This window comes from Lynx rufus, unplaced genomic scaffold, assembly GCF_022079265.1.
Source record: "Lynx rufus isolate CCGP_SWC_20201006 ecotype Redwood Valley unplaced genomic scaffold, mLynRuf1.p SCAF_3, whole genome shotgun sequence".
NCBI classification, from domain to species: domain Eukaryota; kingdom Metazoa; phylum Chordata; class Mammalia; order Carnivora; family Felidae; genus Lynx; species Lynx rufus.
In genome coordinates, this window is record NW_025814845.1 from 153,862,843 (window position 1) to 153,889,581 (window position 26,739).

Below are 26,739 nucleotides of genomic sequence, written 5' to 3' on the forward strand. Positions count from 1 at the left end.
GAAATGGAGTTAATAATTGATCGTGCCTACATGAGTAAGCCTCCATTAAAATCCATAAAACACCAATAGGATGGGTTTGGGTAGCTTCCACACTGGCAAACACATCTACAGTGGGAGGGGTGATGTACCCCAACTCCGCAGGGACAGAAGCCCAAGAAGTGCTTGGGCCCCTCCCAGACCTCACTCTATGTATCTCTCCATCTGGCTGTTCATCTGAATCCTTTGTCATCTACTTTAACAAACTGGCAAACGTGTCTCCCTGAGTTGTGGGAGCCACCCTAGCAAATGAATCGAACCTGAGGAGGGAGGCACGGGAACCTCAGAAGCAGAGGTAACCACCTGGACTTGTGATTGGCATCTGAAGCGGGGCGGCAGGGGGGCGGGGGCAGTCCTGTAGGACCCAGCCCTTACCTGTGGGATCCGACGCTATCTCCAGGGAGACAGTGTCAGAACGGAATTGAATTGTGGTGATGCAGAAAATTGCTCGGTGGAGGAAAACCCTCACACATCTGGTGACCAGAAGCGTGAAGTGTTTTGTGTTAAGAGACACACAGGAGGGTAAGACTAGGTTTTTCTAAGACGAGTAGAGTCAGCAGTGTCGTGACCCACACGGGTTTTGTGTGCATGTGTGCGTAGATGTAAGAACACTTCTACTGGCCCACTCTGTGTGTCTGGTATTTACAGAACTGTAAGAAGAAAACCATAGGCCCCACACGGTGTCACTTGGGCCAGGCCAAGTCATTAAACTGGAGCTTAATACCTAATTGCAGTTTCAACCTCCCCCAGAAATGTCTTAGCTGGTTAGGCAGGAATTTATTGATTAGCACCAAGGAGGTAATCTGTCACACGGGTTCTCCCCTTACCCCATAGGAAGCTGAGGGAATGTGCATAAGACCCCTGCTCTTTCCCCTAAGGGAACGCGACCTTGCCTGAAAAAATGGTCTCTTTTCTTTTGCTTATACCTTTCTCGCCCCACCCCTCCTTCCGAAAAACCCTTTCGCTTTGAGCACCCCTCTACTTGCTTGAAAGGATGCTGCCTAATTTCATGAGCCATTTAATAAGGCCAATTGGATCTTCAGATTTACTCCGTTGAATTTTGGTTTTTGACAGAATGGAATAGATGACACCAGAAAGGAGGAAAGATGCCTCGGATAGAGATCAATATTCCTTTTCTTTGAATTAAGTGGATGCTTTAAAAGGTCAGCCAAGAATCCAGGAAGTGAATGGGTCAGCCACAGCTGTTATCAGCCCGACATTAGTGGCAGCAGAAAGGACTTCACTTTCATCTACTGACAGGACACTGTGGGGTGGAGAAAGCCTCCATTTATCCTCTTTGTTCTCCCTCCACCGTTATAATTGTCAAACAGCTTCGATTTGTCCCTGGTTAAGGGACTTTTACTAGTTTTTACCAATGTACAGAACTGCATGCTTCTCACTGCCAAATGATAAAGGACCAGCGATGTTCAAAAGTGATTTTGTTGCTACATGATGGAACTAGAGTGTATTACGCTGAGCAAAAGAAGTCAGAGAAAGACAATCCTATGATTTCACTCATTTGTGGAATTTAAGAAAACACATGAACATAGGGGAAGGGAAGCAAAAGTAAGACAAAAACAGAGATGGAGACAACCCATAAGAGAGTCTTAAACACAGAGAACTGAGGGTTGCTGCTGGGGTTTTGGGTAGGGGGATGGGCTAAATGGGTGATGGGCATTCAGGAGGGCACTTGTGATGAGCACTGGGTGTTATACAGAAGTGATCAATCACTAAATTCTACTCCTGAAACCATGATTATACTACGTGTTCATGAACTTGGATTAAATAAAATAAATAAATAAATAAATAAATAAGAAAAAAAAAAGGGAATAGGTTGAATGAACACCAACAAAAAAGTGGTTTTATTGCTGAAACTAATCCTAAGGCTGCTATAAACTCCAGAATATTCCCAGTCAAAATGTAAACTGGTTGTGGGGGCATGAGAGGAGGTGGGGGAGAAGGAAGATCTGAAAGGTATCTGTAGAAGAATGGGTTTCCAATGTTAGCGCCATTGGGGTTCACCTTCCCAAAGACTCTGCCATTAGGCACCTCCATGTTGCAAGAGATTTTGCCTACCAACCCATGGCTTTGTCATTTTTGTCAGTCACAGGTGAGGGAGTCAAAGATAATGGGCCTTCACTGAACTACTACTATGTGCTAGGAACTATTCCTGTCATTCCCATAAGTGGCAATGGAGAACAGAGTGGATAAGTGCCTTACGCAAGGGCACACAGGGATTAGATCCCAGGCCAACCTGCTGCCCAGTGTGCTCTTAACTATGTTCCATGCTCTATTGCCTGACCCCATGAGGTCAGCACCTCATCTGTTTTTAGTTTTGTTTTCTTTTGTTTTGAGGGAGAGAGAGAGAGAGAGGGAGAGAGAGAGAGAATTTTAAGCAGGCTCCACCCTCCGTGCGGAGCCCAACATGGGGCTCGATCCCATGACCCTGGGATCATGACCTGAGCTGAAATCAAGTCAGACATTCAACTGACTAAGCCACCCAGGCACCCGATGGGCCTCATGTATTTTATCTGCCATCGTATCCCTAAGGTCCACCATAGTGCCTAGCACGTAGAGGGTGTTCAGTTCCAGTGACTTGATGAGAAAACCAGGGCTACTGAGTGAGCTGAGGAATGCGAAAATGCAATTTCCCATAGGTTCTTAACTTTTTAAGTTTGTTTATTTATTTTGAGAGAGTGTGCGTGGGAAGGGCAGAGAGGGAGAGAGAGAGGGAGAGAATCCCAAGCAGGCTCCACACCATTAGTGTGAGGAGGCCGACATGGGGTTCGAACCCACGAACCTGTGAGATCATGACCTGAGCTGCAATCAAGAGTCAGATGCTTAACCGACTGAGCCACCCAGGCGCCCCGGTTTTCAATGTTTTGAATGTAAACTATGAATGCCATTACAGGTTTCCCCGGCTATCCAAAGGTGGAGCACTCCTGTGAAAGCTCCCGTAAGCCAAAGTGGCGTAAAGTGAAGAAGCAATCACCACTAATGTATAAGGAAAACTGTTTGAACACTCCCAGACCCTCCAAATAACCTCTCAGGCATTTCTGATGGAAACATCTTGCTAACAGATACACAAAACAGACCAACATAAAGCCCAGATGCTCAGAGACACGGTTCAAGGCCATGGCGGCTTGATGCTGAGATGCTGAGGGGAGTTCCTGGGGAAGGGGCTTGGCGGGGCCGCTCTCGCTTGCGCACTGCCTCTAAAATGAGTCGTTGCAAAAGAGATGCTGGATGCTTTTTTTCCCACAAGTGAAAATCCTCTTTGGATTTCTTTCAGTTAGCGAAAACAGCTCCGAATGGAGGTCTTTCGTAAAAGCGATCTTTCAAAAAAGTGGGGCACACCTGTATTCCCTCTGCAGACCCAGAGATTGGAAACCCACCTTCTGCTTGACTCAGGTGGACTTGGACAAAGGTGACACAGCCAGAGGCTAAAGCCTGTGTCTCTGAAAGTGCCTCAGGCTCCTTCTGTGAAATGGGGGCTCTGTGTGACCCTCCTCACCTCTGGGAGTCATCCTGGACCATCTGCCCTGACCTGGGGCGCCATCAGGAGACGTGGGCCTTCCACACGGATGCCGCGGGCACCCGGACAGTCCCCTGCTCTGCCCGCATGCCACCCTCTACCATTTCAGGGAAAGCATCAGTGAAAGCCCTAGTCGAGGCACTCACTTCCCCCTTGAGTGGAGGGAGGGGAAGGGCAGAAAGGAGGACAGCAAGTCAGTCTGTCCTGCCCATCCCCCCAACTCTGACCAAAGGGCAGATTAACTGGGCCAATGAGAAGTCCAGGGGCGGGCGGGGTGGGGGGGGGGGCAACCACCCTGAACCAGCACTTACCTTTCGTCCCAAACCTGTGCAGCCCCACTTCCAGTTTACATCCACATTTCGATACCAGTTTAGGGGACCCCTGGGGGTGGGGACGATCAGGGGAACAAAAACAGGAAGGCTTTTAGTAGATGACTATGGTACAGACCCCACCGGGAGCCAGCTCTGAACAGCGGGTCTTCCCAGTGGGAGCAAAGGTTTCTGCAGGGGAGGGGAGAGGACGGAGCCCAGGGGTCACGTCTGGTGGCCCAACGCACTTGCCATGTTTTAACGAGCAAGGCCTAGTGCCGGCATTCAGGGCTCGGCTGAGAGGGCTGCCAGCCTCTGAAGTGGGCTTCCGGAAACATGCAGAAACTGGCCCACATTCTCGGGGGGGCTGCTGGGTTAGATCACGGGGAGCTCCGTTTAGTGCTCTCACCATCCAGAAGCTGCTCCCTTGCCCCAGGGAACCTACTGAAAAGAAACTTCGGGAGGTGCCCTCCTTCCAATGGGACGTAGAGAGGTAGCTCAACGATGCCTCTCTGGACAGGTAAGGATGGCCAGGGGCTGTCCCTGAACACTCTCCCAATCCTTAATACAAACGCAAAACCCAACAACCTGAGAGGTCTATAACCCTCCCCTGAAGATGTATGCAACGTCTGTGTTTATGTAGCCTTTTGTGTTTTTCTGAAGAAAGAACCCAGAGCTGTCATCTGCTTCTCTCAGGGCTCATGATGGAAAAAAAAATGTTTTTAACCGTCTGTTCTGAGGGAGCCCATAAGCACAAGAGGGAGGAAACTGAGTTATCCCAAACTAGAGCAGGTGGAGTATTTTCAGGAGTGAGCCTCCCGACACTGGAGGGGTTCAAGCAGAAGCTGGCCGAGCATTCGCAGGAGGACGGCCGGCCTCACCCCGTAACCCTCTTTGCTGATCATGTCTCTTCGCTGTTTGGGGCCCCGTTCTCTTTACCTGAAACCAGACTTCTTGAACTGCTGCACATAGAACTGGATGTCCTCCTCGGTGACGATGTGGCTGAGGCTGGGCTCCTCTGGGGTTCTCACAAAGAGTCCTCCTGCAAAAAGCCACTTGTCTGCTCTCGGAGCTCTGGGCCAGGCACCTGAGTTCTAACTCCAGCGTGTTCCCAGCTGACGTTGGGCACCCAACTGCCTCTCATGTCACATCTGAACTCACAGGGAAGGTTCTCATGCTCCTTCATTCATTCTTTCTCTCCTCCTTCTCCACAGTGAGCCCATCTCCTCCCAAGCTCTAAATCCATGCCCTGTCATCTTGGAACCCAATGATATCACACACAGACCTCCCCTTCCAGGACAAACCATGTCCCTCTCCTTCAGAAACTCACAATAACTCCAAGGTGACCCTATTTCTTGTTTACCCAGGACCTACCGGCCCTTCCAGCAACCCTCTCCCCCAGACTACACCTTTTCTAAATAGTTTAACTTGAGATACCCCCACTGACTCTCAGAACTCTCGTAAATGTGTGCTGATTTTGCTCCCAGCCCAGAGGAAGATCCAGGGCAGGCAGCAGGCATTCTGTTGCCTTCTGCGTGCTCACGGTCCTTTGCACAGTGTGGAATCCTATCTTGTTTTCAGAGGTGTGCACTGTGTCCTGGCAGTCCCCAGTCCCCATGACGGTGACCTTGTGACGACCACGGGCAGCCCAGGGGCCACTGCTATTTCACAGAGGACAGTCACAAGGGCTATTAACGTTGGCACTTGAAGAGGGATGACTCACTATTTTCAGGTTCTTGAAGCCTCCAAGGGATAGGAACTGGGCGAGGCAGGCTTTTGCGAGATGTATCACAGGGGTACGCGATCAGAGTGCCTCCCCCGCCAGGCTGGCGCTTCTGGCTCGTTCAGCATCTCCGGAAGAGCCCCCACCTGCTCCCCTCACTTTACTAGTGCTATCTGCCTCCCCAAGAGACTGTGGGCTCCCTGAGAGCAGTGACCATGCTCTGTGCGTCTGGATATCTGCCCTGCCTCACATCAAGCGTGGGCTCCCAATGCTTGGGGAATGAAGGCATGAGCAGGTGCATGAAAGAGGAAAGAGAGAGAGGGAGAGAGGGAGGGAGGGTGGGAGGGGGAAGATGTTCTTGACCAGTGAGAAGACCTTGGCCTTCAGGGTAGGAGGACTTTAAGCCCAGCCTAGCCACTCTGAACGAGTTCCTTAACTCTTCTGAGCTCCATTCTCCTCATCTGTAGAACAGTGATAACAAGGGGATTTTTAAAGGATGTCCTGAGGAACATAAATATCTAAAGGGGGCTGGGTCAGTGTTGGATGCACACAGTAGGTGCTCAAACAAGTGGCAACGATCATCGTCGTTAATGAAAATACAGGTGCATACTGGCAAGGCAAGGTTCCATGGGAACAGGGCTGGATCTGGGAGCCACGGGATGAGCTCCAGATGGTTCTGGGCTCTGACTCTTCACTTACATACAGCCAGGAGGGAGAACAAGGATGGTCGTCATGTGGGGGTACTGGAAATGACAGCAACACAGTACAGGGATGGAGGGAGGGCCAGTGGATTATGACAGAGGGGTTCTGGCTTGGGGGTCCAGCCTGACTCCGGCCCCAGCCCTGTGTGCACCAGGTGATCTTGCAAACGTCAGTTCCTATCTTAGGTCTTGGTCCCTTATCAGCAGAAGGTGGGATTACCCCGATGAGCTTTAAGAGTCCTCTAAGCTCTTGCTGTTTAAGACCTTGGGCCCAAAGTCCCCTGGGGGAAAGGAACCAAGGCACAAGGCCGTGTGGTCAGCCCAGGGCTAGGGTGAGCGCTAGTCACCAGTGGGGACCCATGTTAAGCAAGTCACCGTTCAGAGCTAGTGGGTGGCTGCGTCTGCTCATAGAGGTCAGATGGACACTCGTGTCACGTTTAGCTGATTCCTGCCATGATCCTCCCGTCCCCCTTCCCTCCTAAGAACCTCTCTTACCCATTTCGCGGACTCTGCTCATGGAGAGAAAAGCCTGTATGGAGGAGAGTTAGAAATGTCATCGTGGGGGAAGAAAAGAAATATGCTGGAACGGGTCATCTGTAAACCTGGTCACAACCAAAGACCTAAAAGTGCCATCAGGTTACACAAACATACTAAACTCCCAGGAGAGCGAGACACATCCTCAGGGGTCAAAGCAGATGTGGCTAATGGCCACGGCTCTGTGCCAAGGCTGCCCCCGGGTGCCTGCAGGTCTTGGTAGTGTAAGAACTTGGGTTGACACAACCAATGGGAACAAGAGATGAGACCTGAGATCTATGACGGGCCAGAAGTTAAAAATGAGACACTCTCTGGGGCGCCTGGGTGGCTCAGTTGGTTAAGCGTCTGACTCTTGATTTCAGCTCAGGTCATGATCTCATGGTTCGTGAGATCAGGCTCCGAGTCGGGCTCTGCACTGACAGCGTGGAGCTTGCTCGGGATTCTGTCTGTCTCTCTCTCTGCCCTTCCTCCTCCCCCAAATAAATAAATAAACATTAAACAAAATTAAAAAGAGAGATACTCCCTGCCCCTCCACTATGAATCCAGTAAATCTGCAGTCTTCAGTAAAGGGGTGGACTAGAAAAAAATCCACCCATCATGCAGAGCAAACGTGAAGGGCGTTGTTCCATTTCAGTTTGGTTCTAAGAGGAAACCATGGAAAGGTCTCCGAGGAACTCATGGCTGTAGGCCTGCCTTCAGAGGTGTCTGGATTTGAGTTTGCTCTATCTGCGTGATCTGGAAACCCCCAAGACACAAAGTAAACAACAAGAAAAGTGAGCCTAGGCTGGTAATGCCACCAGGATGCCAGGCAGAAGCAGCAAATGCGAAAGCACAGGACAGTCTTTTCTCAATCCCAGCTGAAGCAGACTGGTGCAGATTCAGTGCTGCTGAAGATGAGCTCACAAAGCAAAACGGTAAAACTCTCTCTCTCTCTCACACGCCCCATTGCAAGAGACAGCAAACATAGCAAACGGCAAAATAAGAGTCTTCAAGAACATCAAATAACAGAACTTGAAGAGAGAGAGAGAATGAAAAAGTGAGTATACTTAATGTTAAGCACTAAAGACATAAAAGAAGGAACTAGACAAGAATAGAATAAGACTGTATCATAAGAGATCAGAACGATTTGAAAAAGAACGACATACAACTTTCATACAAAAAAAACAAAACAAAAAACCCGTTCATCGACATTAAAAAGAAAACTTCAAAGATGTATTCAACTGCAGATCAGACACCACTGAATACAAGAGGGCAGACCTCAGGCTGATTTTTCATAAGCAATGACAGGAGCTTCTACCAGGTGCTGGAAGCCAAGCTATCCCAGCCTGACGGCAGGGCCCGGGCTATGGACGGATTGGTGACTGCAAGGCAGCCCAAAGCTTCTTGTACTCCCGCTTTTAGGTAATTTGGCCTTAAAACTACCTGGGGTATTGTCTGTTGGGGAATTGCCCTCGGCAGGCCTCCTGGGAAAAGAACCATCAGGGAAGAAAATAAGGTTCCGCAAGAAATTGTGCGGCCTTACGTTTAGCCCTTGCCATCCCCTATGGAGACTCCTCTACTTACAGGAAGGATAGCCTCATACATTTGCCAGCAAAGAGGGCCTGTAAAGGAGAGACATACGGGTTTTGAAAGCCTCACTCCGGCAACTAAGGAGTGTATCTCTGGGCACAGGTGACTTCAACCCCTAGGCCCACCTGGCCCCCCGGAGGCATTCCAGATGATGACTGAAGCTAGTTGGTTAAGGTACCTCATGGTTCATTAGTTCCTAGGTGCATTGTCTCTCTGAGAATGTATGAGGCATGGGTTTCTAAGGCTTTTTCAGCCCCTTTTTTGGCACCTAGGATGGAGGCAAACACATTGTTCTTCTGGCCTCATGTGGTTAGGTCATGTCCCTAACATCACCTTCGACTTGAGGTGTTGAGAAATGGAGGGCCTTTCACGAGAACAGCAAAGCAAATGCTTTGTAGATTATAGATAAATGCAGGTGCATAATGCAACAATGTAAGAAATTAACCTATAATCAAAGGGCATGTGGGAAAGTTAGGGGAAAATCACCATGTTATTTCTTAAAGGTTGTTTACACATAGGAACATTTTCAAAATTAGGTAATGTTAGAAAAACATAGAAGACGTATGCCAGAAGGAAATCACTGGCATATATAATGCCACGTTTACTACAATAAATCGGCTAGTTCAACACACTGCTGTTGTCTGTGCCCATTTTTACTTTTTGTTTTTATGTTAGTTTTTTATTTTGGTTTTAGTTTTTTACTTTAGTTTTGTTTTATTTTCACCGACGCCGTTCTTCCTGCGGGAACCCCTGGTTGCTGGAGCTGGTCTCCGGCAACCCGGAATTCTGTATTTGCATGAACTATTCTACAAGACTGAAAAGCAAAACAGAAATATTCTCAGGCCAAAAAATTGTTTACTCTCAACAGACTCCTACAGAGACAACTACCAAAGAAGGTCCTTCAGGAAGGAAGAAGTTGAACTAAATGTAAAGGGGCAAGATGCCAGCGGGAACCAGCAGAGGAGCCGGCAAACGTGGGGACGTCTCACGGCACTGACTGAACGACGGTGGAGACAGTGACAGCAGGTGGGGATTATGGGCCCCTTTCCAAGGTGGGGATTATGGGCCCCTTTCCAAGCATTCTGGGCCCCTTTCCAAGACAAGGGTTAGTGATGTCAAGTGATTTGGGACTTTGATAAACAGTTGTGCATGTGAAGCCGGTAGCGGCAGGTCATGGCATAATTTCTGAACTGTTGCCATTATAGCCCTTCTTTGACCTTTAGTCTCAAAGTCCTACCTGTGTGTGACAGGGAGGACGTAACATTTCCCAGTGATGAGGGGACCGATAGAGTGAGGACCTCGGTCACCCTGACTACACCTGGTGGAAGGCTGGGGAGCCTGGGTGGCTCAGTCTGTTAGGCACCCGACTCTTGATTTCGGCTCAGATCACGATCTCATAGTTCGTGAGTTCAAGACCCATGTGGGGCTTTGCACTGACAGTGGGGAGCCTGCTTGGGATTTTCTCTCTGTCCCTCCCCACTTGCACTGTCTGTGTCTCTTGCAAAATGAATAAACTTTAAAAAAAAAAAAAAAGGAAAGAAGGCCAAGTTGCTCATTTCCAGACCCTGCCATACCCCAGAACCCCGCCCCCTCCCAGGGTTACATTCCAGAGGTCTTTGTACCTCTGCAGCTCCCAGCTCCACCCCCATCCCCACCCAACCCTCACCTCATCACTTGCTCTGAAGAAGCTTTTGAAAGTCCGGCTGAGGTTCTGTTCCAGTTCGGCCTCAGCCACTCCCTAAAACAAACAAGAAATCAAAAGGAAGGACTCTGCAGAAATCCTGAACCCGAGCCCTCCCCCATCCGATTGACAGCCAGAAGCCCCCAGCCTCTGTCCCATCCAGCCCAAGTTTCATCAGAAGTGCATTAGTTTGGGTTTCACATTGAAACACGCGTTTAAAACAAACAAACAAAAAAAAAAAAGCAAGCTTCAAATAGAATACAAGATGCTCACAGTGGTTTCCCTGGGAGGTGGGTTTATGGATGTTGCTTTCTTTTCTTTTTACGTTTTTCAAAATTCCTACAATGAGAACGTCTTACTTGTTACACGTCCTTTTATGGGAATGGGGGAGGGCTGGACAGGAGTAGGCTGGGAGTGAGAAGGGACGGGTTCCAAGGATTCCAAGAAGCCAAAAATTGTTCCATTCATGCATCTCATTTTGCTGTGGCAACTTCAGAACCAACTTCCTTGAGGTGGGCCTAAATTATTACAGACTGACTGTTATTCCAGGCCCACGGACTGTCTCCCAAAGGACAGGACAGCAAGGTTGCCTTGTTAAGAGCCAGGACACATAGCCCTTGTGGTGACAAATTACCAGGTATCCCCCTTCATGGGAGTGTTGTCACACAGAATGCCTCACCTAACACGGTGCTCTGGTCGTTTCCAGGTCTCTGGCTTGTGCACAATTGGATTAGTTCTGACTTGAACTTGCTTCATCAGTTCCACAGATATTGGGCCCCTTCCCCAGCAAACAGGGCTAAGAAGAGATGCTAATGTACATAATAGAGGTCCCAAGGGCGGAGGCGAGGGCTGGGCGTAGACTGAGGTAGATGCTGGAGGCGCCAATACATGCTGGGGTCGGGGGAAGACATTCTTGCTGGAAACTCTGGGCCTGCATCCCTGTCTCCCCACCTCCCCTTCCTTCTGACCCAAATCCCCCACTCGGGGGCATGTCCAGACACTAAGACGGCATGGCAAGGGGCTTTGAGATCCATCAGTAGATGCTGATCTGCTGGCTAGTCTCTCAGGACATGATTTTCTTAGGGCATAAAAGGAAAATTTTCATCCAGTCTTTCTTTTCCGGAAATTGAAAGCCCTTGGACCTGAAAGCTCTTATAAAGCCTGTGTCAAGAAAGATAGCTGTCCCCGAGGCAGGGATCCACCGGGGGCAACTGCTCCGAAGGAACAAAGATCCTTCCCCAACACGGTTCTGAGGAGACCATGTGGCAGGACACGGAGAAAGAGTGTGGTGGGGTGTCTCTGTCCGTTCAGGCTGCCCTAACAGAACACCATAAATCAGGGAGCTTATAAACACAGACATTTATTTCTCGATGTGGAGGCTGGGAAGTCTGGGATCAAGGTGCCTGCAGATTCAGTCTTTCTGGCTCATACCCGACCATCTTCTGGCTGTGCCCTCACATGGCGGAAAGGGCGAGGGTACTCTCTCTTGAGTGGGGGCTCACCCATTCATGAGGGTGCCATCCTCCTGACCCAATCACCTCCCAAAGGCCCCACCTCCTAATTCCCTCCCACTGAAGATCAGGATTTCAATCTGAGAATTCGGGGGGAACACATTCCGTCTACAGCACAGTGCCAACCTACTTTTTCCTCTTCCTTCCCAACTGCTCACCTGAATGTACCCAGACACCATCTGAAATGGACTACAGAGTGTTTCTGAATGGGTGCCCTTACCCTCTCACCTCCCTTGTTTAACACACTGAAAAGTCCACCAAGAACACCTCGTTCTCTCAGTGTGGCCTTCAAAGAGCCTTCAACACCTGTACCCAAAACTGCCTCTTCCAGGAAGTCCCACCTCCTGCCATCCCAATAAAAGAACTCTATTCTTGTTGGATCTCGCAGAGCTTTAACATGCCCCCCTTGGGCCACTTTGAGGCAGGGAAGCATCCACTTGGGAGCATCTGTGACTGTTCCCAGAAAGGAGGGTGCCGTAAGCCGGGTCTCTAAAGCCTTCCAGTGACCAGCAGCCCTCCGTCCTGCACACCGTAGAGGCCCCGCTACAGAGCGCTTCATTTCTTCTGCACGGCAACCTCACGAGAGCTCCCAATTTGTGAGAAGGCAGCACACACGGAAGGAAACATCATCTGCAGCACTAGGTCTGCGGTTTGAGATTTTCTGATGCCAGCAATGCCGACGTGTTCATTACAATCCCCTCACATTTGTAAGATTTGATCACGACGACGAGTCATTCGTGACCTTCTGCTCCGCTGATGAAGGCCAAGGCCAAGAATCAGCCGTTGAAGGAAGTGCATTTTAAGGGTGGCTAAAAGCCCTGCTCAGCCCCGCATGTCACACGGATCATTTTTATTTACTGGGAGCCGTCCTCATCCCAGAAAGAGCTGCCGTTCAGGAGCCCATGGTTGGGGCGGAGTCTCCAGAGGCGCAGAGCTCTGGACAAGGCTCTGGCCTGCAAATGGCCCTTAAAAGAGCAAATGGATGCCAAATGGGTCAATAAAAAATCAAAGGGATCAAAAAGGTAAATAAGTCTGTCAACCCACATGAAAGTAAATCAGATCAACAGAGAGTGAGGACAAAGGTGAGGGCCAGAAAAGGGGAGAGGACAGTAACATTTGTACTCGGGTTATGTGCCCTGCTGATACCACCTGACTCTGTGATTTACGAAAGGTGACACCGTATTTTTAAGTCCCACGGACCAATGACAAGATTCCCGCCTGCCCGCTGGATGGGGCTCCTCCCTCCGTGCTCCTGAGCAGAGGTTAAAGGATGGACTCTGGAACCCAGCAAACAAGGCTTCACGCGCCAGTCCTGATACTTAACTAACTGGGCAACTTAATCTTCCAGAGCCTCAATTTCCTTATCTACAAATTGGGAGTTTTGTAAGGATTATACGAGATCATAATGCCTGTTTTTTACAAAGTCTGACACACAGGAGAAATGCCAGTGAATGGTAATTTTCATTATTATTAGTATCTCCATCAAAAAAATGATTGGATTGCATCAGCAATGTTTGTTTTTGAGTGCCTGGGTGGCTCAGTCAGTTGAGCAACTGATTCTTGATTTCAGCTAAGGTCATGACAGCATGGAGCCTGCTTGGAATTCTCTCTGCCCCTTCCTGGCTCCTACTCTCTCGTCTCTCAAAATAAAACATTAAAAAAAAAAAAAAAAAGAAAGAAATGTCTAGTTTTGGATCTGGTCTGCTCATGAGCCTGTGAGTTTCTTCTAGACACACAATGTATTGTCTTCATGTTTTTGGTCCCATGGCCACAACATGGTAACAGTAGGTACCCAGCAAAGGCTGGGTTGGGTGGGAAGGAGAAAAAGAAGAGCAGAGAAAGAAGAGGGGCAGGAATAGGAGAGAAAGACTTTGGTGGGAGTGTCTTCTAAATGATCGTGGCTTTTATTTTTCTGGCCTGCACTGGTAGCTCACACTCACCTAACAAGGTAAGTCAGCCCCAGCTGGAGGGAGAGCTGAACTGTAAGCTACTGAACGAAGTCAAACGACAGAATCAGATCTCTTGTGACCCAAAGCTACCTCGGGGGCAGGAGAACTGACGACCACTCGGGGTTCTAAAAGAAGCTCCTAGAACAAAGCCTTTGGAACTCCGTGAAGCCTGGAGCTCTGGCTCAGAGAACTCTGAGGCTGTTCAAGGCCGACCTCTTATGGTGTGGGTGGTGAAACCCACCTTGGAGAATGCATCAGAATTTCTTGGCCTTTCTTACTAACCACCTCCCCCTCCTCCCCTCTCTTTATTTTAAAGAAATCACAGAAAGTCACAACTATGAGGAAACTTCTAATTCTCTTCCCCCTGCTTTCTGTGCCTTCATATCAGTATCCTTGGCTTTGCCCTTTCTCCTGAGATGTATTTCCAACTGTCAGATAAACACATCTGTGAGGCTATATCTTGTCATACTCTTCAATGTGATCATTAAAATTAATCTGAAGAACCAATGAAGGAAATGTAATCTCTGGTGAAATATATTTTTTATTCGTACCCCAGTGTTATTGCCCCCGTCCCCCCCCAGCCCCCCATAGTGGGTTGAAGAGTGGCCCCTAAGAAGGTTATGCCCAAAGATCTAATGCCTTGTACCTGCGAATGTGACCTTGTTTGGCAATGGAGTCTCTGTGGATGAAACCATCAGGATCTCAGATGAGTGACAGTTACAAGTCAGGGGCGCCAAGGGTTCCTGGCACCACCAGAAATGAGGAGAGAGGCACGGAACAGATTCCCCCTCACAGCCTTCAGAAGAAACCAAACCCAGTAGCACCTTGATTTCGCACTTTAGCCTCCAAAACCAAAAGAGCATAAATTTCTGTCGTTTCAAGCCACCAAGTTGTGGTAATTTGTAATAGTTAGCCCTGGAAAAATAATACACCACTTCAGGAAGTCTCTTGATTTGGGGGGTGGGTGAGGAGGGAAAGGGACTAGGGCCCACGTAACCTCTGGCTTCATGGGGGCGGACGTCCCGCCCCCCGCCCCCACCCAGTGGCAGGATGACAGGTGTGCGTTGGGATCTGGCTCCTGAGATCTCTTCACCTGCCTCCACCCCCAGTTTCCTCTCCGTGCACGTGTTTCACTCGCTGTGAGAGGAACCCCAGAAATGGAGGTTACAATGAAGAAGACCCAAGTGTAGTCTAGACTTTTCTCCCGAGTGTTGGCAGGGGAGCAATTCTCAACCACCTCGTGGGCCAGGGAGGTTCCTACAGCTGGCCACGGCAGCCGTTGTCTTGAACTCAGATGTCCTCACAGAGACATCCTCCCCCTGCTTCACGACCCAGTGGGATTCCTCCTCTCTAATCTCCCCGTTTGTTCCTTCCAAGGGGTCCAACAGGTCTTCCTCGGAAGATGCACTTAATTGGGTCTATTGTTTCATTGCTGAGACAGTGGAGACAGCCACTTAAATCAAATGGCAGGCCCTCAAAGCCTGAGCTCAGGCAGCCTCTGTCCCCCCTCCAGTCAACACTAGAAGCTGCATGTTGTCGTGCCTCTGGCCTTTTGATTTCTTTTTTAATGTTTATCTACTTTTGAGAGAGAGAGAGAGAGCATGAGCAGGGGAGGGGCAGAGAGAGAGGGAGACACAGAATCCAAAGCAGGCTCCAGGCTCCAAGCTGTCAGCACAGAGCCCGACGCGGGGCTCGAACTCATGAACCGCGAGATCATGACCTGAGCTGAAGTCGGACGCTTAACCGACTGAGCCACTCAGGCGCCCCTAGAAGCCGCGTCTTGGAGGGAAGAGGGGAGCCAGCATTCCTCCCATCAGGGGCTGGGGCCGGCAACTCTGCTTCACGTTCTACCTCGGTAATAATTGCGCAGATTCTCCTGAAACTCTGGGGCAGGGTTTTCTCAAAGTAAGCCAGAACACATGGCCGGCTGGGGTGGTTGTCCCTGAGGTGCAAAATGCCACCCGAAACCTGGGCAAAAAGAGAAAAGGGTTACTTTTCGTGTTCAGCCAGGCACACAGGAGAGAGAGGGGGTCGGGCCCCAGAAGGTCCGTGAGAAGAGCCGAGGCAACTCTGAAGCCACTTCCCCCCCGGGTGGGCTCCTCTACTCTTTGCCAAGCTCGGAAGAGGCCATCTTACAGACGAAGACCCTCAGGTTGGAGCGGGACCTCCTGCAAAGCCAGGCCCGTCACGAATGGCCCAGCTGGGGATGAGAACTCCAGACTTCAGACCCTCAGTGTTTAGCTCCTCTTACTATAACAGAACACTACCCATTTAGGAAAACGAAAATAAGGGGCGCCTGGGTGGCTCAGTCGGTTGAGCGGCCGACTTTGGCTCAGGTCATGATCTCGCGGTCCGTGAGTTCGAGCCCCGCGTTGGGCTCTGGGCTGACGGCTCAGAGCCTGGAGCCTGTTTCAGATTCTGTGTCTCCCTCTCTCTGACCCTCCCCCGTTCATGCTCTGTCTCTGTCTCAAAAATAAATAAACGTTAAAAAAGAAAGAAAGAAAGAAAACGAAAATAAGGGGTGCCTGGGTGGCTCAGTCGGTTAAGCGGCCGACTTTGGCTCAGGTCACGATCTCGCAGTCCGTGAGTTCGAGCCCCGTGCCGGGCTCTTTCTTCCACAGAAGGCACAAGTACTAAAACCACGACAGCAAAGGCTTGGCGAGTAAGGCAGCACAGAGTGACACTTTCTTTTAAATGTATCGCTCAAGGGGCATCAGGGTGGCTCTGTCAGTTGAGCATCCAACTCTTGATTCCAGCTCAGGTCATGATCTCGCAGTTTGTGGGTTCGAGCCCTGCACTGGGCTCCGCGCTGGCATCACAGAGCCTGCTTGGGGTTCTCTCTCCCTCTCGCTCTCTCTCTCTCTGTCCCCCCACCAGAATAAGTAAATAAACTTAAAAAAAAAATGTATTATTCAGGGGCACCTGGGTGGCTCAGTTGGTTAAGTATCCAACTCTTGGTCTTGGCTCAGGTCATGATCTCACGGTTTGCGGGTTTGAGTCCCACGTTGGGCTCTGTACTGATAGCATGGAGCGTATTTGACATTCTCTCTCCCTCAAAAAGAATAAACAAACTTAAAAAATTAAAAAAAAAAAGTATTATTCAGCTGTGAAAAACAACCAAAATAACGTCCTTCCATGGGGGATAGGTTAAATAAATGATGGTCCACCCAGACTGTGAAGCACGAAGCAGCCATTACAACGAATGAGGTAAATCTGTATGTACCGGCAGGAAAATCTGCCCACGATCTAGTAAATGAAAAAGCAGCACGATTCCACTTATACAAAAATTACATGCGCACTCATATGCGCCCATGCGTGCTCCCTCCCCGCCCCCACACTTAAAAGCATATTTAAAAAAAAAAAAGTCTGGGAAATACTCACGAAACTATTCATAGTCGCTACTTCTAGATGAGTGAAAAGGGATTTAACTCTTCATTTTACACAACTCAGTACTTTTTTTAAAGTACTAAGCATAAATTATCCAAAAAAGAAATGCAGGAACAAATCACCAGCTGTCCCTGGAGCCTGGCAGCCGGGGAGGGGGGTGGTGGTTACTATGTGTGTTCTGGGGATTAAGGGAGACTGGGGACACTGTGAGGCAGAAGAGGAATCCTTTGTGCCTGTGGGGGTGCCTTTCCACCAGGCAAAGCCATCTCTTCTCCACCGCTACTTGTAATTTCCTTTCCCTACATTTTCTCTCCATTACCTAGTTTCTCAGCTGGTTACAGACTTAAAAGTGGGCCCTGGTCTTTTGCTCCAGCTTCTACAGCCTCTTAGCTTGCTTTCTGGTTCCAGACACCCACACCCTCGGTGGGAAACAAAGGCAGAAGGAAATGGCCGATAAAATTAAATTTCCTTCTAACCTGCAGCCCACTGGCAAATACTTGAGGCAGGCAGAGCAAAACATTTCTCCAGGAACTCCTTACTGTCTCAACGCTAAGGCTTTGCTAACGGGCAAAACAACCTTAGCTTGACAATAGCTAGGCCTCCAGTATCCTGGGAGTCTTCTTTAGCATATGAAAATCTCCCTGGAAACTTCCCCTGGACTTCACCTCCCCCAACCCTGTAGAATATACCCAGTCTCTCCTCAGGGTCCGGGGCAGCTCTTCCTGCCCACGGGTCCCGTCCCCGTGCTTTAATAAAATCACCTTTTTGCACCAAAGACGTCTTCAAGAATTCTTTCTTGGCCATCGGCTCTGGACCCCATGATCCCCACTATCACCCCCCCCCAAAAACCTCATCAACACCCACAGGTGCCACCACATACCCTTTCCCAAAGAAATAAAAATACATTCTACATTATACTGTTAAGGAGGAGTAAAGAGGGACCAGTGTTGGGAGGTGGAAGAGGTCATGCACTGACCATGCGCTGATTTCGGGGGCAGAGGGGCTATAAAATATTCCTAGGCTAAGAGAGGACCCGAAGAACCTTAAGGACTAAAACATGGAGCTTGTCACACTCAAATTACCCAGCCCATTCTATTTGTCTTTGCTGCCCAGAGCTGCCTCCCCCTCTTTCTAACTATACAAACGCAAAGCCTATCATCTCTTCGCTGAGAAAAAAAGAAAAGCACACCTTTTAATTTTAGTCTCCGCCAGACTTGACAAATTTGCAGGACTAGACAGAAAACACAATGGCTCAGGGTTCAAAGGGCCAGAGGAGCTGAATCTAAACTTGGAGTTTACCTAAGCCACACTGAGCAAGCCATTACAAGAGGTGGGAGGGATGGGCACCCTGTGGTCCACACTGTAGCCTTCCTTGGGCTGAATGCATCCAGAGTGACCTTGAGGGCTCATGGTGACTCCTCCTGGGCTGCCCGGTGGTGGGGACAGGTTTGGAAGGAGAGAGGTAGGAAGGAGGGGGTTCTGGCACCCATCCCTGAATTAAACAGGCAGTCTACACATCATGCTTTATTTACTGGCCTAAATTCAGCTTAAGTTTGAAACCTATTTGAAAACCATCCAATGAGGCACTCCTTTTTCAGAGGAGGAAACTGAGGGCCAGAGGTATGAAGGGACTTGCCCCATTGCTGAATAGGCTTGGACACGCTGGCAGGACCCCCGGGCATGGTTTCTCCTTAAGATCCAGTGTTGTGCCTATCCAGTCCAGCCTCAGCAGCTGAATGTACCTCAAACCCACTTCCTGGGTGCCTTTCAGTAGCCAGATCACTGATTTGAATATTTAACATTTCCCTACCCGAGAGGCTTTGTTCTTAAGAACAAAACCATTCTCCAAACTCTTCCTACAGACTTTTTTTTTAAACGTTTATTTATTTTTGAGACAGAGAGAGCATGAATGGGGGAGGGTCAGAGAGAGAGGGAGACACAGAATCTGAAACAGGCTCCAGGCTCTGAGCTGTCAGTACAGAGCCTGATGCGGGGCTCAAACTTACAGACCGCGAGATCATGACCTGAGCCGAAGTCGGATGCTTAACCAACTGAGTAACCCAGGCGCCCCTTTTCCTACAGATTTTAAACCCAGCAGCAACAACATAACAGTGGAAGTACTGATTTTTCCACAATGATTGTTAAGAACCTTTGAAACCAAAAACTTTGCCCTACAAAGTCAGTAGGCATCTTTCCCCACCGAGGTCACTTTTGTCAATCAGGCCTTGGAGCTTATCTTGGTCTGCTGCTTGCCACTCTGTTGGGATGAGCAGGGCACACACAACAAAGTCCAAGCTCCCTCCCAGAGTGGCTTAGGGGGAGGCATGTAGGCTTTGAAGTCAAAGCTAGGTCAAACCCAGTCAGGACCTGGTCTTGGACCAGTCAGTGATCCCCCAGCGCCCCTGTCTGTTCAGCTGAAAGACAGGAGAACACACAGTGCGCTTGTGAACAGAACCGCTTGGCGGGGCGCCTGGGTGGCTCAGTCAGTTGAGCGTCCGACTTCAGCTCAGGTCATGATCTCACGGTTTGTGGGTTCGAGCCCCGCGTCGGACTCTGCTCTGACAGCTCAGAGCCTGGAGCCTGCTTCGGATTCTGTGTCTCCCTCTCTCTCTGCCCCTCCCCCGCTTGTGCTCTCTCTGCCTCTAAAATAAACATTAAAAAATTTTTTGAAAAAAGAACCACTCGGCATACAGAGCTCAAAAAAAAAAAAAAAGGAATAACCGCAACCCAAGTGTCCATGGAAGGATGAATGGTAAACAAAATGTGGTCTACACGCACAACGGAGTATTATTCATTTTTAAAAAGGATGGAAATTCTGACAAGTGCTACAACACGGAATAATCCTGAGGACGTTGGGACACCACGGTGGCTTACTCGGCTAAGTATCCAACTCTTGATTTTGGCTCAGGTCATGATCTCGTGGCCGTGGGACCGAGCCCCACGTTGGGCCTCATGCTGAGCATGGAGCCTGCTTGGGATTCTGTCTCTCTCAGTAAATAAATAAATAAATAAATAAACATTAAAAAAATAATAATCTTGAGGATGTTAAGCTAAAGTGAAATAATCCAGACACAAAAAGACGAATACTATAGGCCTCCGCTTCTATGAAGTACCCAGAGTAGTTAAATTCAGAGACAGAAAGTGGAATGCTGGTGCCAGGAGCTGGAGGGAAGAGGGAATAGGGAGGGAATCAGTGTTGCTTGGGTACAGAGTCTCGTATCTACAAGACGAAAAAGTTCTGGAAATGGACAGTGGTGACGGCTGCACAGCAAAGTGAATGTACTTAATGTCACTGATCTATACACTTGAAAAATGGTTAAGATGGTTAAGTTTTAGGTTACGTGTATTGTTAAGTAGCAAAAATTCAACCAAGTATATTCTGAGATCTAATTGGCTTTATTAATCGGTTCATGAATCAGGCAGTATCCCGTCTAGCAAGCAGAGGGGAGTTTCAAAGGGCAACAGAAAAGGAAAGGTTTTTAAAGGTAGAGAAGAATGGGGTGCCTGGGTGGCTCAGTCGGTTAAGCAGCCAACTTTGGTTCAGGTCATGATCTCACAGTCCGTGAGTTCGAGCCCCACGTCGGGCTCTGTGCTGACAGCTCAGAGCCTGGAGCCTGTTTCAGATTCTGTGTCTCCCTCTCTCTCTGACCCTCCCCCGTTCATGCTCTGTCTCTCTCTGTCTCAAAAATAAATAAATAAATAAATAAATAAATAAATAAATAAATAAATAAGGTAGAGAGGGAGTGGAAAGCAAGCAATTAGTAGCAGAGAATCCATTGTTTTAGGCAAGAGGGCCCTTCTAGGGGGAACAGAAGGGGACTCTCAGTGATTTCCTCGTGCTGACCAGGAAGTTCCCATGTTGACTAAAGGTTGCATTTGTGGGGGGTTGAAACTGCAGTCAGGCTGGGTATTAAGTATTGGTTTAATGACCTGGAGACTTCACCTAAGGCATGCCATTTTGGGCTCGTGGTTTTCTTTTAAACAGTATTTTACCACAATATTAAAATTAATGAAAGGGCGCCTGGGTGGTTCAATTGGTTAAGCGTTGGACTCTTGATTTCGGCTCAGGTCATGGTATCACGGTCCGTGAGTTCGAGCCCCATGTTGGGCTCTTGGCTGACAGCACGGAACTTGCTTGGGATTCTCTCTCTCTACCTCTCTGCTCCTTCCCCGCTCACGCTTTTTCTCAAAATAAATAAACATTAAAAAAAGAAAATACAAAACAATGCTACTATTTTCACTAAAGTTTCTAAAGAAAATATTATAAAAAAATAAGTGTGTTACTTACATCAACACGGGCACTTTTTTTAATGAAATAAATATTTTAAATATATATATATTTTAATGTTTCTTTATTTATTTATTTTTTTTTTTAATTTTTTTTTCAACGTTTTTATTTATTGTTGGGACAGAGAGAGACAGAGCACGAACGGGGGAGGGGCAGAGAGAGAGGGAGACACAGAATCGGAAACAGGCTCCAGGCTCCGAGCCATCAGCCCAGAGCCTGACGCGGGGCTCGAACTCACGGACCGCGAGATCGTGACCTGGCTGAAGTCGGACGCTTAACCGACTGCGCCACCCAGGCGCCCCAATGTTTCTTTATTTTTGAGAGAGAAACAGACCACGAGCAGGGAAGGGGCAGAGAGAGAGGGAGACACAGAATCCAAAGCAGGCTCTAGGCTCCGAGCTGTCAGCACAGAGCCGGACGTCTGGCTCGAATCGACAAACCAGGGGATCACGATCTGAGCCGAAGTTGGACACTTAACTGACTGAGCCACCCCAGTTAAATATTTTAAAATTTCAATACCTAGTAGGGCCAATACCAATAGATGTAACCCACATTAACTAGAGCTCTTTGAGGTCCTTAATAACTTTTAAGAGTGTAAAGGGGGCCTGGGACCAGAAAGTTGGAGAATCACTGCAGCGCAGGGAGCCTATCATCGGGGAGCCAGTCAGTGCCCTCCTTGATCCGCTCCAGCAATCCCAGACCTGAACAGCTGCCCGGAGGTCATTCACTGAGGAGGATGGTTATGATGCCTACCATCATCTGGAAAATGGCTAGATTAGCCCCTTCCCTGGACCGGCAGCATTAGCGTCATGTAAAATGATGCTTAGAAATGAGAATCCTTTGATGCCAACACAACCCGCTGAATCAACACTCTGGGGGGTGTGGTCTGGCGATCTGTGTTTTAACTAGCTTTCCAGGGGATCCTGATGCAGGCTGACGTTTGAGAATCGCCAGGCTAGAGAATGACAGAACAGGAGCTGTCAAAGCTGGGATAACCTCCTGGGGCACTTGACGTACATGAATCACCTGTGGGACCTTGTTAAAAAGTGGAGTCTTGGGCGTGCTTGGGTGGCTGTCAGTTAAGCAGCCGACTTCGGCTTAGGTCATGATCTTGTGGTTCGTGAATTCAAGCCCTGCGTCGGGGTCTGTGCTGACAGCTCAGAGCCTGGAGCCTGCTTCGGATTCTGTGTCTCCCTCTCTCTCTGCCCCTCCCCTGCCCATGCTCTGTCTCTCTCTGTCTCAAAGATAAATAAACATAAGAAAAAAAAATTTTTTTTTTAAAGTGGAGTCTTGTTGGGTAGATGGCAGAAGGGCCTGTGAGTCTGCATTTCTAGCAAGCGCTCGGGGGATGTCGATGCTGCTCCCTGCGCCTCACCTGAAACACCAAGCCCTTTGCTCCAGCAGCTCCTAGCTTGTACTCAATTCTGAAGGTTCTAATGGAAGCGAGGCAGGAACTCCTTCCCTGGGAAAGTGCATGCATACATTAAATTATGCGGGCAATTTCAAGGTGTTCCAGACCTCTGAAGCTCACCTTGAGGATTGCTGACTGCTTCATTAGGAAGTCTCTCACCTCAGGAAGTCTCTTATCTTGTATGATATTTATGGGAGATAAAGAACTTGCCTGGGTTAAGCACATTTCATATGCATCTTCAGCCATTTGTCCCCTCAGGCTGGTATGGGCCCCCCTCCCCCCTTCTCATATCCACCCACACAGATCCCATTCATCTTCCAGGGGCCAGTTCAAATGCCCCTCCTTTGGTAAAAAGTTAACTGTTTTCTTAGGAGTTCCCAGAGTAAGCTATGCTTCCATTACAGTCCTTTATGTCTGCCTTTTAAATGTTTATTTTTGACAGAGAGAGAGAGAGAGAGAGAAAGAGCACGAGCAAGCACGAGTAGGGGAAGGTCAGAGAGAGGGAGACAGAGGATCTGAAGCAGGCTCTGCGCCGACAGCAGAGAGCCTGATATGGGGCTCAAACTCTTGAAGATCATGACCTCGAGATCATGACCTGAGCCAAAGTCAGATGCTCAACCGACTGAGCCACCCAGGCGCCCCTATGCCTGCCTTATGCTTCAGTTATTTGTTCACTTGCCCGTTTAACCCTGAGGTGGTTACTCGTCTCTGCAACTGGCACCTAACAGGAGATGCAGAAGCATTTGCTACATGAAATAATGCCTGTTGATTCTTCATCAGAAACACTAGCCAAAACATTTCTGACATTTACACACGTATGTAATGTTCGGGCCCTTCCCCCCCACCATGGGGCACCTCTGTTTTAGAGCAGACACAAGTCTTCTCATGCATGTTGCATTCAAAAGGAGGAAGAAAAAGTTGAAAAGTTGAAAAGAGAAAGAAGCGGGTGTGAAAGCCCATGTCCTCCTCCTCCCTCGGGATCCCCCATGTGGTGCAGCCTGGCAATTGGGGCCCGAGTGTCAAGGGCCTGGTGCCCACACCAGAGGCATGGGGTCTGGGTTAGGGAAGAAGGAAGAGGGTGAGAAGGAACTAGGAAGCATGGGGTGATGGCGATGGAAGGGCCTGTGGGGTGGGGTCCTCTGGGCACACAGAAGGCCATGGGAGGGGGTTGGGCTCTTGGGGGTGGGTGCCAGGCAGAGCCAGAGATTGAGAAAGGGTCAGATAAGAGACAAAAAAAAAAAAAAAAAAAATCCAGACACCAGCTTCCCAATTCTGGGTAGGGCCCTGTTCCCTCCCCAGTTCCCAAAGGCCATGGCAGCTGCCACCAAGGCAGCTAAAACCAACACTTTGTTTCTCTCCCCACCTTGAGACCCTTCTCCAGTGTGAGATGCACAGGGGCCAAGCAAACACCTGGGAGAGGTGGCAGGCAGTACATCACACCTGAGACCAGGACTCGGACCTCTAGTCCAGCTGGAAGAATTTTCATGGGGCCATCTACGGCAACGAACCTACGAGGATTCTCTACGACTTTCGACATCAGCTACAGGCTCCGGGCGTATTGGCCGGTGCACAAGGACACTTAAACCTCCTTCCTGTCCCACTTGCCCACGTCTCCTTCCAAACAGGGCAGTTCCCACAGTCCCCAACCTTCCCCTTCACTGTCTCCATCCTGTCCCCACCCTCCTGCTTCTCCCACCAAGGGGCACTGTTCCTGTTCCCCCTACCATCTGTCCCGGCCACACCATGTCTCCTCCTAATTCCTAGGAAATCCTAACCCCTAGTACCTCAGAAGGTAACAATATTTGGAGATGAGGTCTCTAAAAAGGTCATTAAAATGAGATCTTTGGAAGAGGCCCTCATCCACTGTGACTGGTGTCCTTATAAAAAGAGGAAATTTGAATGCAGAAACACATGTGCACAGAGGAAAGGCCATCTGAGGACACAGCAAGAAGAGGCCATCTACAAACCAAGGAGAGAGGCTTTAGAAGGAACCAACCATGTAGACACCTTGATCTTGGACTTCCAGCCTCCAGAACTGTGAGATAATCAATTCTATTGTTTATGCCCCCCAGTCTATATAGTACTTTGTTATGGCGGCCGTAGCTAATACACCATCTAATCCATCCTCCAGTCAAGACTTCGTCAAACTAATTAAAGACACTTTGATTCAATTCGAGCAGAAGGGAGCTCACCACTTCCCACACTCTGGGCACAGTAGGGCCTGGCCTCAATGAAGAATGTGATACACTGAGCATCTTTTCATGATGTTGCTGGAGGCTTCTGGTGTCTCACTGAATGTATTGGGTCATTGCCTGACTCGAAAAGTTCCTCTTCCAAGGCAGCATCTTATCAATTAAAATCATTCTTAAGAGAAGCGCTACTCGCCAAATTGAAGCCGGGATGTTTATGACCCTCGGTTGGAAATCGTACCTCCTGTGAGCAGCAGAAGGGCAAGGGCTAGGTGAGAAAAATGGGGAGATGCTCTTGGTACTCCTTATTAATTCAATCCACCCTCTCTCTTGAGAGTGTCAAGGAAATGTCCTTTATCCTCTCTGGAAGTACCCAGATGTAGCTGGACATTGGGGTCCAGAGTCCACAGTGGATGAGATGCAGGTGTCACCCCACATCCCCAAGATGAGGCCAGATGATGCTGGCTCACAATGCTGCTGTTAGTGAAACCCCCTGAAAGGTGGCAGTGACACCCCATCACAGGTATCACCCAAGCTCCAGGGAGCATCTCTGAAAGGCACCTTGGGCTTGCTGCACACGAGGTGATGCACAGAAACCTCCTCAAAGCACACTTGGGGTCTGGTGCAGGGATTTTAGGCTCTGGTGCTCCCTGTAATCACGAACCACACTCCTCAGCAAGTGAGGTATGAGGGCCCTGGCAAGAGTCCCGGAGCTGTCCCCAATAAGAGGAGGGCTTCAGCAGGCTCTCAGGCACAGAACTAAGAGACGGCACCTCCAGACCTGTGCTCAGCCCCCGACTCCACAATTTCAGAGAAATGGGAGAACCCACTGCGCCATCACCCCTACTCCCTGCCCCCCGCCACCCCAAACGCACACACACAGAAACGTGTCATCACCTGGAAAGGACTGGGCTGTGGAACCAGTTTCACCTGAGCCCAGGTATAAAACCATTTCTAACTAATGCCATGGGAAATTATCTGGCACAGAGAAAATCAAGTCAATGGGGAGATGGAGAGAGAAAGGGAAAAGAACAAAAACCTTGCTGGGATCACTGCTCTCAGGAGCCCGAACTTACTGGTTCTTGGAAGTAGAGCTGGTAATCAAAAATAGGATTGGCTTTGATTTTCTCCATCGTAGGTACACTGGGATCGGCTGGTATGAAGGGAGTATTCAAACTGGCCACTGCCCTGTGGAAAGAAGATACCAAGATGTAGACGTTGTAAGAAGACAGTATGTAAAAACCGGAAAGGACCTTACTATCAACACGAAAGCTCAGAGCAGGAAAGGGAGATGCATGAGATCTCATACCAGCAGTGTGGGGGAGAATGGGGTCAGCAGTCCAATCGCTTGACTCCCAGCCCGGCGGTTTTTTCCTCACTGAACTGAAGTATTTCTCACCTTCTTGCCTTAGACACAGACACACATACACACTGTGCGTGGCATGTCAACCTTGGTTAGATTATAGTTTTAAAAAATGCATTCATTTTGGGGCACCTGGGTGGCTCAGCTGCTTAAGCGTCTGACTTCAGCTCAGGTCATGATCTCTGTTTGTGGGTTCGAGCCCCACGTCGGGCTCTGTGTTGACGGCTCAGAGCCTGGAGCCTCCTTCGGATTCTGTGTCTCCCTCTCTCTGTGCCCCTCCCCTACTCGCACCCTCTCTCTCAAAAATAGACGAGCATTAAAAAAATTGTTTTCAAATGCATTCATTTTGTCTTCCTTCTTTTCCTCCCTTAACTCTGTGCTAATTTTATGCTGTGTACTAAGGGAGAGAAGATATAAAATCAATACTAGATGAGCTTATTATAATTTTAAAAGGCTAGACAAATATACCCATGACTATACTACAAGATGGACTGTGATATGAGCCATAAGACTAGCACAAGCACCACGGGAGTTCAAGGAGACGAAGAGTTTCT

General features: G+C 49.0%; 1 protein-coding gene across 2 annotated transcripts in view; it reads right to left on the reverse strand.

The window, feature by feature from the left end:
• The window catches only part of EPHX2 (epoxide hydrolase 2), a 77,618-nt gene that overhangs the window by 2,964 nt on the left and 47,915 nt on the right, over window positions 1-26,739 (reverse strand). For both annotated transcript variants that reach the window (XM_047091919.1, XM_047091920.1), the window contains exons 12-16: window positions 25,899-26,010; window positions 10,073-10,144; window positions 6,799-6,832; window positions 4,819-4,921; window positions 3,883-3,952 (exon numbers count right to left, since the gene is read on the reverse strand). In XM_047091919.1, coding sequence (XP_046947875.1) covers window positions 3,883-3,952; window positions 4,819-4,921; window positions 6,799-6,832; window positions 10,073-10,144; window positions 25,899-26,010 — 391 coding nt within the window. The remainder of the gene's footprint in view (window positions 1-3,882; window positions 3,953-4,818; window positions 4,922-6,798; window positions 6,833-10,072; window positions 10,145-25,898; window positions 26,011-26,739) is intronic.